We start from the raw sequence: 17,024 nt of genomic DNA on the forward strand, positions 1-17,024 counted from the left end.
GCATGGCACCCATTATGCTAACACTCAGGGCACTCACTGCAGAGACGGGAGAATGGGAGGAACGAGTAGGAGAGGTGAGTATTTTTTTTAGAAGATTGGGGTGCCAAGAATACTGTATAGAGGACTATTGGGTGCATTATACTGTGCAGAGGTCTACGTGATGTATTATACTTTAGGCTACGTTCACATTTGCGTTGCGTCGGGCACAGCCGCGGCGACGCATCCGTCATGCGCCCCTATATTTAACATGGGGGGCGCATGGACATGCTTTGTGTTGCGTTTTGTGACGCATGCGTTTTTTTGGTGCAAGCGTCAGGGCGCAGAGGACGCAGCATGTTGCTTTTTTTTGCGCTAAAAAAATGAACGCATGCGTCACAAAACGCTGCGTTTTGCTGCGTTTTGCATGCGTTGTGCGTTGCGTCGCCGATGCAGCACACAACAACGCAAATGTGAACGTAGCCTTACAGAGGACTATGGGATGCATTGTATTTTACAGAGGACTATGGGGTGCATTATACTATACAGAGGACTATAGGGTGTATTATGCTGTATGGACTTTGGTGTCCATTATACTACACAGAGTACTATTGGGTGCATTATGCTGTATGGACCATGAGGTGTATTATACTATACAAAGGACTATGGGGTGCATTATACTGTATAGACTATGTGGTGTATTATACTATACAGAAGACTATGGGGTGTATTATGCTGTATGGAATATGGGGTGCATTATACTGTGTAGACTATGAGGTGCATTATACTATACAGATGAAGATGGGGTGCATTATACTGTATAGACTATGGGGTGCATTTTACTATACAGAGGACTATGGGGCACATTATACTGTATGGACTATGGGAAGCATTATGTTATACAGAGGACTATGGGGTGCATTATACTGTATGGGTTATGGAGTGCATTACGCTGTATGGACTATGGGGTGCATTCTACTGTAGGGATTATGGAGTGCATTATACTTTGTAGAGGACTATAGGGTGCATTATAGTAAACAGAGGACTATGGAGTACATTATGCTGTATGGACTATGGACTGCTGTTGTGAATTTGGATTCTGGGCTCCCCCGGTGGCTACTGGTGGAATTGAACTGTGTCTTCATCTTCTCTGTTCACCTGTTCCCATCAAGATGTGGGAGTCGCTATATAACCTTGCTGCTCTGTTAGTTGCTTGCCGGTCAACAATGTTATCAGAAGCCTCTCTGTGCTTGTTCCTGCTCCTAGACAACTACTAGATAAGTTGGACTCTTGTCCATGTTTGTTTTTGCATTTTTGTTCCAGTTCACAGCTGTAGTTTCGTTACTGTGTCTGGAAAGCTCTTGTGAACAGGAATTGCCACTCTGGTGTTATGAGTTAATGCCAGAGTTTTAAAGTAATTTCTGGATGGTATTTTGATAGGGTTTTCAGCTGACCATGAAAGTGTCCTTTCTGTCTTCTGCTATGTAGTAAGTGGACCTCAAATTTGCTAAACCTATTTTCATACTACGTTTGTGATTTCATCTTAATTCACCGCCAATACATGTGGGGGGCCTCTGTCTCCTTTCGGGGTATTTCTCTAGAGGTGAGCTAGGACTAATATTTTCCTCTGCTAGCATTATTTAGTCCTCCGGCTGGTGCTGGGCATCTAGAATCAACGTAGGCATGCTACCCGGCCACTGCTAGTTGTGTGTTAGGTTTAGTTCATGGTCAGCTCAGTTCCCATCTTCCAAGAGCTAGTTCCTATATATGCTGATGCTATGTTCTCTTGCCATTGAGAACATGACAGTTTGACCGGCCCACTAAAGGGTTAAAATCCTTGGCTGAGAAAGGAGAGAAATAAGAAGTCTGCTGAGATTTTTTTTTTTTTTTTTTTCTCTCCTTCTAATCTTTGAATGGCTCTGTGTCCACCTGTTTGTAATGGATCTTCAGAGTGTAACTGCAGGTTTGAATAATCTCGCCACGAAGGTACAAAATTTGCAAGACTTTGTTTGTCATGCACCTGTATCTGAGCCGAGAATTCCTTTGCCGGAATTTTTCTCGGGGAATAGATCTGGGTTTCAGAATTTTCGAAATAATTGCAAATTATTTTTGTCCCTGAAATTTCGCTCTGCCGGAGATCCTGCACAGCAGGTCAGGATTGTGATTTCCTTGCTCCGGGGCGACCCTCAAGACTGGGCTTTCTCATTGACACCAGGGGATCCTGCGTTGCTCAATGTGGATGCGTTTTTTCTGGCCTTGGGGTTGCTTTATGACGAACCTCATTTGGAGCTTCAGGCAGAAAAAACTTTGATGTCCCTATCTCAGGGGCAAGATGAAGCGGAAATTTACTGCCAAAGATTCCGTAAATGGTCTGTGCTTACTCAGTGGAATGAGTGCGCCCTGGCGGCGACTTTCAGAGAGGGTCTCTCTGATGCCATTAAGGATGTTATGGTGGGGTTCCCTGTGCCTGCGGGTCTGAATGAGTCCATGACAATGGCTATTCAGATCGATAGGCGTTTGCGGGAGCGCAAACCAGTGCACCATCTGGCGGTGTCCACTGAGAAGTCGCCAGAGAGTATGCAGTGTGATAGAATTCTGTCCCGAAGCGAGCGGCAGAATTTTAGACGGAAAAATGGGTTGTGTTTCTATTGTGGTGATTCTACTCATGTTATATCAGCATGCTCTAAGCGCACTAAAAAGCTTGATAAATCTGTTTCCATTTGCACCTTACCGTCTAAGTTTATTCTATCTGTGACCCTGATTTGCTCTTTGTCATCTATTACCACGGACGCCTATGTCGACTCTGGCGCCGCTTTGAGTCTTATGGATTGGTCCTTTGCCAAACGCTGTGGGTATGATTTAGAGCCTTTGGAGACTCCTATTCCTCTGAAGGGGATTGACTCCACCCCATTGGCTAATAATAAACCACAATACTGGACACAAGTAACTATGCGTATTAATCCGGATCACCAGGAGATTATTCGCTTTCTGGTGCTGTATAATCTACATGATGATTTGGTGCTAGGATTGCCTTGGCTGCAATCTCACAACCCAGTCCTCGACTGGAGAGCTATGTCTGTGTTGAGCTGGGGATGTAAGGGGGCTCATGGGGATGTACCTGTGGTTTCCATTTCATCATCTATTCCCTCTGAAATTCCTGAGTTCCTGTCTGACTATCGTGACGTCTTTGAAGAATCCAAGCTTGGTTCGTTACCTCCGCACCGAGAGTGCGATTGTGCCATAGATTTAATCCCGGGTAGTAAATACCCAAAGGGTCGTTTGTTTAATCTGTCTGTGCCTGAACATGCTGCTATGCGAGAATATATAAAGGAGTCCTTGGAAAAGGGACATATTCGTCCATCGTCATCTCCCTTAGGAGCCGGTTTTTTCTTTGTGTCAAAAAAAGACGGCTCTTTGAGACCATGTATCGATTATCGGCTTTTGAACAAAATCACTGTTAAATATCAATACCCATTGCCGTTGCTGACTGATTTGTTTGCTCGCATAAAGGGGGCCAAGTGGTTCTCTAAGATTGACCTTCGTGGGGCGTATAATTTGGTGCGAATCAGGCAGGGGGATGAGTGGAAGACCGCATTTAATACGCCCGAGGGCCACTTTGAGTATTTAGTGATGCCTTTTGGTCTTTCAAATGCTCCGTCAGTTTTCCAGTCCTTTATGCATGATATTTTTCGCGATTATTTGGATAAATTTATGATTGTGTATCTGGATGATATTCTGATTTTTTCGGATGACTGGGACTCTCATGTCCAGCAAGTCAGGAGGGTTTTCCAGGTTTTGCGGTCTAATTCTTTGTGTGTGAAGGGTTCTAAGTGTGTTTTTGGGGTACAGAGGATTTCCTTTTTGGGATATATTTTTTCTCCCTCTTCCATTGAAATGGATCCTGTCAAGGTTCAAGCTATTTGTGATTGGACGCAGCCCTCTTCTCTTAAGAGTCTTCAGAAATTTTTGGGCTTTGCTAACTTTTATCGTCGATTTATTGCTGGTTTTTCGGATATTGCTAAGCCATTGACCGATTTGACTAAGAAGGGTGCTGATGTTGCTGATTGGTCCCCTGACGCTGTGGAGGCCTTTCGGGAGCTTAAGCGCCGTTTTTCCTCTGCCCCTGTGTTGCGTCAGCCTGATGTTGCTCTACCTTTTCAGGTTGAGGTCGACGCTTCTGAGATCGGAGCTGGGGCAGTGTTGTCGCAGAAAAGTTCTGACTGCTCCGTGATGAGGCCTTGTGCCTTCTTTTCCCGTAAATTTTCGCCCGCTGAGCGGAATTATGATGTTGGGAATCGGGAGCTTTTGGCCATGAAGTGGGCTTTTGAGGAGTGGCGCCATTGGCTTGAGGGGGCCAGACATCAGGTGGTGGTATTGACTGACCACAAAAATTTGATTTATCTTGAGACTGCCAGGCGCCTGAATCCTAGACAGGCGCGCTGGTCATTATTTTTCTCTCGGTTTAATTTTGTGGTGTCATACCTACCGGGTTCTAAGAATGTTAAGGCGGATGCCCTTTCTAGGAGTTTTGAGCCTGACTCGCCTGGTAACTCTGAGCCCACAGGTATCCTTAAGGATGGAGTGGTATTGTCAGCCGTTTCTCCAGACCTGCGGCGGGCCTTGCAGGAGTTTCAGGCGGATAGACCTGATCGTTGCCCACCTGATAAACTGTTTGTTCCTGATGATTGGACCAGTAGAGTCATCTCTGAGGTTCATTCTTCTGCGTTGGCAGGTCATCCTGGCATTTTTGGTACCAGGGATTTGGTGGCAAGGTCCTTCTGGTGGCCTTCCCTGTCACGAGATGTGCGAGGCTTTGTGCAGTCTTGTGACGTTTGTGCTCGGGCCAAGCCTTGTTGTTCTCGGGCTAGTGGATTATTGTTGCCCTTGCCTATTCCTAAGAGGCCTTGGACGCACATCTCGATGGATTTTATTTCAGATCTGCCTGTTTCTCAGAAGATGTCTGTCATCTGGGTGGTGTGTGACCGTTTCTCTAAGATGGTCCATTTGGTTCCTCTGCCCAAGTTGCCTTCTTCTTCCGAGTTGGTTCCTCTGTTTTTTCAAAATGTTGTTCGTTTGCATGGTATTCCTGAGAATATCATTTCTGACAGAGGGACCCAATTCGTGTCTAGATTTTGGCGGGCATTCTGTGCTAGGATGGGCATAGATTTATCTTTTTCGTCCGCTTTCCATCCTCAGACGAATGGCCAGACCGAGCGGACTAATCAGACCCTGGAGACATATCTGAGGTGTTTTGTGTCTGCTGACCAGGATGATTGGGTTGCTTTTTTGCCATTGGCAGAGTTCGCTCTCAATAATCGGGCCAGCTCTGCCACTTTGGTGTCCCCGTTTTTCTGTAATTCGGGGTTTCATCCTCGATTTTCCTCTGGTCAGGTGGAATCTTCGGATTGTCCTGGAGTGGATGCTGTGGTGGAGAGATTGCATCAGATCTGGGAGCAGGTGGTGGACAATTTGAGGTTGTCCCAGGAGAAGACTCAGCTTTTTGCCAACCGCCACCGTCGTGTTGGTCCTCGGCTTTGTGTTGGGGACTTGGTGTGGTTGTCTTCTCGTTTTGTCCCTATGAGGGTCTCTTCTCCTAAGTTTAAGCCTCGGTTCATCGGCCCGTATAAGATATTGGAGATTCTTAACCCTGTTTCCTTCCGTTTGGACCTCCCTGCATCCTTTTCTATTCATAACGTTTTTCATCGGTCATTATTGCGCAGGTATGAGGTACCGGTTGTGCCTTCCGTTGAGCCTCCTGCTCCGGTGTTGGTTGAGGGTGAGTTGGAGTACGTTGTGGAGAAAATCTTAGACTCTCGTGTTTCCAGACGGAGACTCCAGTATCTGGTCAAGTGGAAGGGATACGGCCAGGAGGATAATTCTTGGGTGAATGCATCTGATGTTCATGCCTCTGATTTGGTTCGTGCCTTTCATAGGGCCCATCCTGATCGTCCTGGTGGTTCTGGTGAGGGTTCGGTGCCCCCTCCTTGAGGGGGGGGTACTGTTGTGAATTTGGATTCTGGGCTCCCCCGGTGGCTACTGGTGGAATTGAACTGTGTCTTCATCTTCTCTGTTCACCTGTTCCCATCAAGATGTGGGAGTCGCTATATAACCTTGCTGCTCTGTTAGTTGCTTGCCGGTCAACAATGTTATCAGAAGCCTCTCTGTGCTTGTTCCTGCTCCTAGACAACTACTAGATAAGTTGGACTCTTGTCCATGTTTGTTTTTGCATTTTTGTTCCAGTTCACAGCTGTAGTTTCGTTACTGTGTCTGGAAAGCTCTTGTGAACAGGAATTGCCACTCTGGTGTTATGAGTTAATGCCAGAGTTTTAAAGTAATTTCTGGATGGTATTTTGATAGGGTTTTCAGCTGACCATGAAAGTGTCCTTTCTGTCTTCTGCTATGTAGTAAGTGGACCTCAAATTTGCTAAACCTATTTTCATACTACGTTTGTGATTTCATCTTAATTCACCGCCAATACATGTGGGGGGCCTCTGTCTCCTTTCGGGGTATTTCTCTAGAGGTGAGCTAGGACTAATATTTTCCTCTGCTAGCATTATTTAGTCCTCCGGCTGGTGCTGGGCATCTAGAATCAACGTAGGCATGCTACCCGGCCACTGCTAGTTGTGTGTTAGGTTTAGTTCATGGTCAGCTCAGTTCCCATCTTCCAAGAGCTAGTTCCTATATATGCTGATGCTATGTTCTCTTGCCATTGAGAACATGACAGACTGCATTATGCTGTATGGAGTAAGGGATGCATTCTGCTGTGGGGATTATAGGGTGCATTATACTATGCAGAGGACTATGGGGTGCATTATGCTGTAAGAAACAATAGGGTTTATTACACCTGATGGACTATGGGGTTCATTATGCTGTATGGACTATGGGGTGCATTATACTGTATGGGCAATGGAGTGCATTATACTGTATGAACTATGGGGTGCATTATGCTGTATGGACTAAGGGGTGCATTCTGCTGTAGGGACTATGTGGTTCATTATACTATACAGAGGACTATGGGGCACATAATACTGTATGGACTATGGGAAGCATTATATTATACAGAGGACTATGGGGTGCATTATACTGTATAGGTTATGGAGTGCATTACGCTGTATGGACTATGGGGTGCATTCTACTGTAGGGATTATAGGGTGCATTATACTTTGTAGAGGACTATAGGGTGCATTATAGTAAACAGAGGACTATGGAGTACATTATGCTGTATGGACTATGGACTGCATTATGCTGTATGGATTAAGGGCTGCATTCTGCTGTGGGGATTATAGGGTGCATTATACTATGCAGAGGACTATGGGGTGCATTATGCTGTAAGAAACAATAGGGTTTATTACACCTGATGGACTATGGGGTTCATTATGCTGTATGGACTATGGGGTGCATTATACTGTATGGGCAATGGAGTGCATTATGCTGTATGGACTAAAGGGTGCATTCTGCTGTAGGGACTATGTGGTTCATTATACTATACAGAGGACTATGGGGCACATAATACTGTATGAACTATGGGAAGCATTATATTACACAGAGGACTATGGGGTGCATTATACTGTATAGGTTATGGAGTGCATTACGCTGTATGGACTATGGGGTGCATTCTACTGTAGGGATTATAGGGTGCATTATAATTTGCGGAGGACTATGGGGTGCATTATAGTATACAGAGGACAATGGGGCACATTATGGGTGCATTACATCTTATGTACTATGGGGTTCATTATGCTGTATGGACTATGGGGTGAATTATACTATACAGAGGACTATGGGGCACATTATACTGTATGGACTATGGGAAGCATTATGTTGTACAGAAGACTATGGTGTGCATTATATTGTATGGGATATAGAGTGCATTATGCTGTATAGACTAAGGGGTGCAATCTGCTGTAAGGACTATAGGGTACATTATACTATGCAGAGGACTATGGAGTGCATTATACTATACAGAGGACTATGGGTGCATTATGCTTATGAACTATGGAGTGTATTACACCTTTTGGACTATGGGGTTCATTATGCTGTATGGACTATGGGTGCATTATACTGTATGGGCTATGGAGTGCATTATGCTGTATGGACTATGGGGTGCATTCTGCTGTAGGGACTATGGGGTGCATTATACTATAGAGAGGACTATGGGGTACATTATACTATACAGAGAACTATGGGGTTCATTATGCTGTATAGCCTATGGGGTGCATTTTACTGTATGGGCTATGGAGTGCATTACGCTGTATGGACTCTGGTGTGCATTTAGCTATACAGAGGACCATTGGGTGCATTATACTGTATGGACTATGGGGTGTATTCTGCTGTAGAGACTATGGGGTGCATTACACCTTATGGACTATGGGGTTCATTGCTGTATGGACTATGGAGTGCATTATACTGTACAGAGGACTATGGAGTGCATTTTACTGTACTGAGAACTATGGGATGCATTATACTATACAGAGTACTATGGGGTACATTATACAATATGGAGGACTATAGGGGGTGCATTATACTATATAGAGGACTCTGGGGTGCCTGGGGTGCATTAAACTATATAGACGATGGTGTTCATTATACTGTATGGACTATGGGATGCATTATACTGTATGGACTATGGAGTGTATTTTACTGTATGGAGGACTATGGGGTGCGTTATACTGAATGTAAGCAATTATACAGTGTGAAGGATTATGTGGGGTCTATCATACTGTGTGGAGGGCTTTATGGGGTCACAGCTGGGGATCATACTGTGTTGGGGTCACCATACTTTCTGGGGTGGGCTACAGTAGGTTTATCATTCTGTGCATGTGGAGAGTACTGTGGAGGAATACGCTGTGGGGATATCTTACAATGTTCGTGGGCACTTTTGTTGGCATCATACTTTATGAGTGCAATGAAAGTGGGATCTAGGGCTCCAGTGGAAGGTAAATTAGAGGGCACAGAGAACCACACAGCAGGTGCAGTAATAAGGTCACATAAGGCAGCAGCGGCTCAGTATTGGGGTATCAGGGGCAGTAATAGGGACACATACGGCAGCAGTGGCTCAGTATTGGGGTATCAGGGGCAGTAATAGGGACACATACGGCAGCAGCGGCTCAGTATTGGGGTATCAGGGGCAGTAATAGGGACACATACGGCAGCAGCAGCTCAGTATTGGGGTATCAGGAGCAGTAATAGGGACACATACGGCAGCAGCAGCTCAGTATTGGGGTATCAGGGGCAGTAATAGGGTCACATACGGCAGCAGCGGCTCAGCATTGGGGTATTAGGTGCAGTAATAGGGTCACATACGGCAGCAGCGGCTCAGTATTGGGGTATCAGGGGCAGTAATAGGGTCACATACGGCAGCAGCGGCTCAGCATTGGGGTATCAGCAGGATGACGAGTTTGTGCAGGTTGGGGACAGTGCCTGAAATATGAAGTGATATGTGTCTTTGTTGTAATCTCTACAGCCGAGTTCCAGCTGGAGAAGTTGTCATGTCGGTTTTGTCAGCTGAAAAATCAGGAAAAGTGAATGATTTCATCAGAAAGAACGTCAGCTGTAAGTCACTAACTGTGACTGTACTATAATCTCTTATATGTTTTGCAGCACTTATCATCCCCATATGGCAGTAATATCACTGTTGGTCTTTGTATACAGTATAGATATTTTTTTAGTAACAGCTCTGTCATCTGCTGAAGTTCTCCTGCATCCACTATTAGGGTTCCCCTGCGCCACCATAGTTGTATTCAGTGTTACATGGTTAGGGTCCCCTCAGAAGTTTCGTCTCCCCCTGAACTAAACCCATAGTTATGCCTCTGTACTGAATTTTTCTTGTAGACAAAAAATGGACCAATTTTCATCATCATTAGGAATCAGATTTTCATCAGTTTGGCCAGATGTCAGCTTTTACCATTAGCGTTTCATCAGTTTTTCTCAATTGCAACAAAAAAACTGATGAAGGTTTCTCAAACTATCCATAATAAAGAGTCCATGAAAAATGGACAGCACACAGATGGCATATGGATGGCATTGAAGTGTTGTCCAATTTTTTCACGAACTCTGAACAAAATCCCACCAAGGACAATATCTGCGAGGAGTTTGTAGGCTTTCCCCGTGTTTGCCTGGGTTTCCTCCTATACTCTATTGACATACGGATAAGGAATTCAGATTATGAACCCTTATGGAGAGAGTGGTGATAATAAAGCGTCTATAAGTGCTGTGATAATAATGGAGCTATAGAATCAAGTAAAAGAAAAAATAAAATTATACATGTTTGAAAAACAAAGGCAGAACTCTTATGCAAAACACTAATGCACAAATAAGCCTATAGGCTTATATACTGCCCAACTGCAGTTGTAAAATTACCGCCGATCAGCTACATGCAAGCTAATTGGCATTCATTTCATAGTTTGTTCAAACATGCAAGCAAACATGCACAGAATGATGGGTAATATGACTATTCTGTGTGCACAGAATATTATTGTTCTCAGAACACATCATCTGGTTTACACAGGATTATGTGCTGCTGAGAGCGATTATATTTAATCCAGCTTAATAATTATTTCACCCGACGAACAAGTGTTTGACTCGTTCATCAACTGATTGGCAACTTGTTTAGAAAGGCCGATGATTCAAAAAAAGCATTCTTAGGGTATGTTTCCACGTTCAGGATTGCTTCAGGATTTGGTCAGGATTTTATGCAGGTAAAATCCTGACCAAATCTGCACCTGAGGTCACTGGCAGGTCACCTGCGTTGTCCTTGAGTTTTTTCTGCAATGTAAGGACATGCTGCGTTCTTAAAAGATGCGCCGCATGTGAGTTTTCTCGGGTGTGCCGCATGCGTCTTTTACTGCATAGTGGAGACAGGATTTCATGAAATCCCCTCCACTATGCTGTAACATCTGGACGCTGCGTTTTTTATGCATGCTGCTCAACGCTGCGTCAAAAACTCAGCGTTTCCTGAACGTGGACACATACCCTTAGGCCTGTCCCACACGTCCAGATAATTCTGGTACTGGAAAAATCGGTACCGGAGTTATCCGTGTCCGTGTGTCCGTGAGCTCACATGGCACATCAGTGTGGCACACGTGCGGCAGCCGTGTGCCGCCCGTGTGCCGACTGGGTACCACACGGACCGTGCAGGAGACAGCGCTACAGTAAGCGCTGTCCCCTGCTTTGGGTGCTGAAGCCGCCATTCATTTCTTCTCTCCAGCAGCGTTCGCTGGAGAGAAGAAATGAAAAATCTTTTTTTTTGTTTTGTTTTGCGGTTGAAATAAAGATCTTTGTCACCACCCCCCTCCCACCTCCTGTGCGCCCGCCCGCTGGAAATAAAATACTCACCCAGCTCCCTTGATGCGTCCTCTCCGCGCCGCAGCTTCTCCTGTATGAGCGGTCACGTGGTGCCGCTTATTACAGTGATGAATATGCGGCTCCACCCCTATGGGAGGTGGAGCCGCATATTCATCACTGTAATGAGCGGCACCACGAGACCGATCATACAGGAGAAGCTGCGGCTCGGAGGGGACGCATCGAGGGAGCTGGGTGAGTATTTTATTTCCAGCGGCGGGCGTACAGGGGGTTGGAGGGGGGAGGTTGCCGGGAAGTTTAAAAAAAAAATAAAAAAACATTGATTTTTCATTCCTTCTCTCCAGCGAACGTTGCTGGAGAGAAGAAATGAATGGCGGCTTCAGCACCACAAGCTGGGGGAAGAGCACTTACTGTAGCGCTGTCTCCTGCACGGCACACGGACGGCACACGGACAGCATCAGTATGCGGTACGTGTTTTACACGGACCCATTGACTTTAATGGGTCCGTGTGATCCGTGCGCTCCCACGAACACTGACATGTCTCCGTGTTTTTCAAACGGACACACGGTCCGCGAAAACACGCTGACATGTGCAGAGACACATTGATTTTAATGTGTCTACGTGAGTCAGTGTCTCCAGTACGTGAGAAAACTGTCACCTCACATACCGGAGCCACTGACGTGTGAAACCAGCCTTGGGAATATTTGTTTCCACTTTTCAGTCAGCATAAATGCAGCCTTAGGGTATCTTCACTTTTGCTGCAGATTTTCTGGTGAAACTGGACGGTTTATCTTGGAACAAACAAATTCAGATGAAGAAAATTTCTGCAACATGTAAATTTGCATTCATATCCATAGGGCTTGCTCACACACCGTATTAATCTGACAAGCAATATAACCTTTTTATCATATAGCGTTCGGACCAGTGATATGTAATGGGGCAGTGTTGATCAACTTTTTTTCACATACCGACTTGGCATGAGAAAAAAAATCACTGCATGCTGCAATTTGACGTGTAAATTGGATGAGATTCGTCCATTCTAGTCTATAGGTGCGTTTAAATAATTGGGCTGCACTCAGACGACATTTGAGTGCAGTCCAATGTCTGTCGATTCACAGAATGGAGAAGAAGGAGAAATTTTGTTCTCCGTATTCTCTTCACATTGTGCTCCGATTCTCGCATAAGAGAACGGATCACACTATGCTGACATTCAGATCAAACTTTGATCAGAGCTTAATTGGAGCATCATTAGCATAATGGACCTGATTCTCTTGAATGAGAGAATGTACAGTCGTGTGACCCCGGCCTAAGTGCAATTCCCATTTGCTTACTAGGTAGGAAGTAAGGTGTGGCATGAACAACCCAGGTCCAAAGATTTCTATTGCAATTCTAAGCCTGAATATTATAAGTAAACAGGAATACAGGTCCTTCTCAAAAAATTAGCATATAGTGTTAAATTTCATTATTTACCATAATGTAATGATTACAATTAAACTTTCATATATTATAGATTCATTATCCACCAACTGATATTTGTCAGGTCTCTTATTGTTTTAATACTGATGATTTTGGCATACAACTCCTGATAACCCAAAAAACCTGTCTCATTAAATTAGCATATTTCACCCGGCCAATCAAATAAAAGTGTTTTTTAATAACAAACAAAAAAACCATCAAATAATAATGTTCAGTTATGCACTCAATACTTGGTCGGGAATCCTTTGGCAGAAATGACTGCTTCAATGCGGCGTGGCATGGAGGCAATCAGCCTGTGACACTGCTGAGATGTTATGGAGGACCAGGATGCTTCAATAGCAGCCTTAAGCTCATCCAGAGTGTTGGGTCTTGCGTCTCTCAACTTTCTCTTCACAATATCCCACAGATTCTCTATGGGGTTCAGGTCAGGAGAGTTGGCAGGCCAATTGAGCACAGTAATACCATGGTCAGTAAACCATTTACCAGTGGTTTTGGCACTGTGAGCAGGTGCCAGGTCGTGCTGAAAAATGAAATCTTCATCTCCATAAAGCATTTCAGCCGATGGAAGCATGAAGTGCTCCAAAATCTCCTGATAGCTAGCTGCATTGACCCTGCCCTTGATGAAACACAGTGGACCAACACCAGCAGCTGACATGGCACCCCACACCATCACTGACTGTGGGTACTTGACAGTGGACTTCAGGCATTTTGGCATTTCCTTCTCCCCAGTCTTCCTCCAGACTCTGGCACCTTGATTTCCGAATGACATGCAAAATTTGCTTTCATCAGAAAAAAGTACTTGGGACCACTTAGCAACAGTCCAGTGCTGCTTCTCTGTAGCCCAGGTCAGGCGCTTCTGCCGCTGTTTATGGTTCAAAAGTGGCTTTACCTGGGGAATGCGGCACCTGTAGCCCATTTCCTGCACACGCCTGTCCACGGTGGCTCTGGATGTTTCCACACCAGACTCAGTCCACTGCTTCCTCAGGTTCCCCAAGGTCTGGAATCGGTCCTTCTCCACAATCTTCCTCAGGGTCCGGTCACCTCTTCTCGTTGTACAGCGTTTTCTGCCACATTGTTTCCTTCCAACAGACTTACCATTGAGGTGCCTTGATACAGCACTCTGGGAACAGCCTATTTGTTGAGAAATTTCTTTCTGGGTCTTACCCTCTTGCTTGAGGGTGTCAATGATGGCCTTCTTGACATCTGTCAGGTCGCTAGTCTTACCCATGATGGGGGTTTTGAGTAATGAACCAGGCAGGGAGTTTTTAAAAGCCTCAGGTATCTTTTGCATGTGTTTAGAGTTAATTAGTTGATTCAGAAGATTAGGGTAATAGGTCATTTAGAGAACCTTTTCTTGATATGCTAATTTATTGAGACAGGTTTTTTGGGTTATCAGGAGTTGTAGGCCAAAATCATCAGTATTAAAACAATAAAAGACCTGACAAATTTCAGTTGGTGGATAATGAATCTATAATATATGAAAGTTTAATTGTAATCATTACATTATGGTAAATAATGAAATTTAACACTATATGCTAATTTTTTGAGAAGGACCTGTATAATGTGTTTATGATGATTAGATATTTGAATTCCAAAGAAGGTAAAACTTAAGATAACATTTTACAGAAAGTAATAGTTGATATATTACTATTATCTTGTTTTAATGCCAAAATTGCTAGTTATTAGCATTTATATTCACATCTGTATTCTGCTTTTTCATTCGTTAGATTAAATGTAAAAGGATATGCTGGTACAGCAGGGAGGACAAGCAGTTTTGCTCCGACAGGGACCAACTTTAGCACCAAAGATGCAGATAATGATAACTGCAGCTGCAAATGCGCTCAGTATGCTACCGGAGGTAAATCTGTTTATCTGAATCTGATAAAATAATTAGATGATGGCATGTTTCATTGCACAACTTCTATATGTACAGAAAGGATCCATACACTTCTATGGGCACCGTATTATGGCTCTAACTCGGAGGTTGCATAGTGCCATAATACGGCCTTGTATAACACCCCTTAGAACCCACCTACACCACAAAACATGCTAGCTACAATTATCTAGTGTTATTAAAAATGTCTATTATAGTTCAAGATCCAATGATGTTATCACATCAATCTCACAATACAATACAATGATCAGAATAATTAACATTTTGTGTCTATATACATATATTACTATACCCTAACTGTGCAGTTCTCAATTTGCAGAAAGTTATGTTTTTTGTATAATTTTTACGTTACCTCTCCTAAGGAATACTCCTTTTTTTTCTAGGTTGGTGGTTTGATGCCTGTGGCCCATCCAACTTAAATGGCATTTACTACACAAGTGGATCTAGTTCCCCCAAGTACAATAGCATCAAATGGCATTATTGGAAGGGACCTAGCCATGGTCTGAAGTCTGTCTCCATGATGATCCGTCCTACAGACTACTGAACAGGCTTTCACTTTCAGCTATAACATTTTGCTAATACTTTTATCTTTCTTTTGGAAACTGAAAAGGCACCTAAAATGGTCTGTAACAGTAATGGTCATGGTCATGATTATACCCTTTAGACTGACCCGTGTCTCTGTATCATCAGTCAGCAATTTAAAGTGGAAACGTTGCCCATGGAAATGACTGGACTACACATTTTAGATTTTGCACTGTGATGAGACAAGTTTATTCTCAGTATGATGGGCCACTATGATGTCGTAAAGCACATAACAAGCTGAAATATCCCCTAATCTCCTCTCACGAGAGGGGTTGGAAATGCAAATGATGTTTCTTCAGGATGATATACCACTTTCAGTTCATAACACTTTTATATCAGTTTCCGTTGGTTGTAAGTGGAGGTAAATATCACATCAGTCACGCAGACCTTTATATCTGGTATTCAAACCACTTTAAAAAATGTTTTCTAAAATGTGTGATCCAACGTAATATAAATATATGTAGTGTGCTCCTCAGACACATTGTCTACCAGAGAATCAAGAGCCTAGAAAGTCACGTACGTCTCAATCTGCTTATACTTATGCGCGAGTGTGCTGAAATCTGGTGCTCTGGGCAATGTCAGGCCCCTTGGGTCTGCATGAACTGGAATTCTCTCCGAGTCATACTTGATACTCTGGAAAATGGATCTTTTGGAACTCCAATGCAGACTATGAAAGATAAAACTCTGAAAGGGTCGGTATTCCTATGATAATGATTTATGATATTCAAGATTTCGTGGCTGGGAACAGATGAAGATTAATCACTGAGAAAAGAAGACAGTGTTATGGTCATATTTATCTCCTCTAAATTACCCCTTTACCCTACATTGTTGGAATCATATTCATGTGAAGTGACAACTTCATTTTGTACCCATACGTATAGCTAATACAAATATAAAACTGCATGGATCCTAAAAAGAGACTTCTACTTAGAACAACCAACATTCAGCTCGAATTCTCACTTTAATATTAAAATATACCTAACATTTCAGGTCCGACTGAAATACCTATTATGGCTGAAGAAGTCACATTTATTGTAAACTACGAATTCATGCCAGTAAAGATTAAAATGTTTGTAGATGTTTAATAGCTGACCCTAGAATCCTTTTCTTACAATTTCTTCTGTGCTCAAATATCTTGTGTTGTGTCTATTCTGTCTTCATTCCAAGTATTTTGTTGAATTATGTTTGTATTAATTATTGCGCTATAAAAGAATATGCAAACACTCAGATTTGTTGTTCAATTGCACTTATCTCACTGAAAATAGAAACAGCAAAAATTACTGTCATTATTCACTATATTGGGAAAACAGGTAGTTGCAAAAACATACAGCAGAGTCCAAAAAACTATTAGTGAACATCTTGGTCAATAGAAAGTATGGTTTTCCTCCAGCTTTTCAAGATCCTATCAACCTAAAATGGCCTAGTATGATATTACAATATAGCTTTTATTATAAAATCTATATGGAGAGCTGTGTCCTATATGACATCTGTAGTATACAGATCCGGAAAAATTTAAGAGACCACCACATCAAAACCCTGTCATGGGCAGCCCAATCTCCAGACCTGAACCCCATTGAAAACCTCTGGAATGTAATCAAGAAGATGATGGATAGTCACAAGCCATCAAACAAAGAAGAACTGCTTACATTTTTGTGCCAGAAGCAGTGTGAAAGTAAAATTGATGGAGGTTAAGTGTTTTTGAATATCCATATTGAATCAGGAGCCCCATATAATGCTCCATACAGTTCATGATGGGCCCCATAAGATGCTCCATAGAAAATACATCCCATATAAT

The 17,024-nt window shown here is 43.4% G+C and overlaps 1 protein-coding gene across 1 annotated transcript in view; it reads left to right on the forward strand.

Annotated features, from left to right (window-relative positions):
- LOC143815979 (angiopoietin-2-like) overlaps positions 1–16,457 on the forward strand; it is a 154,243-nt gene extending 137,786 nt beyond the window's left edge. Inside the window, exons 8-9 of the mRNA XM_077295832.1 lie at positions 14,481–14,611; positions 15,031–16,457. Coding sequence (XP_077151947.1) covers positions 14,481–14,611; positions 15,031–15,191 — 292 coding nt within the window. The 3' untranslated portion in view covers positions 15,192–16,457. The remainder of the gene's footprint in view (positions 1–14,480; positions 14,612–15,030) is intronic.
- Positions 16,458–17,024: the final 567 nt, after the last annotated feature.

Source organism: Ranitomeya variabilis, chromosome 3 (genome assembly GCF_051348905.1).
Source record: "Ranitomeya variabilis isolate aRanVar5 chromosome 3, aRanVar5.hap1, whole genome shotgun sequence".
Lineage (NCBI taxonomy): Eukaryota > Metazoa > Chordata > Amphibia > Anura > Dendrobatidae > Ranitomeya > Ranitomeya variabilis.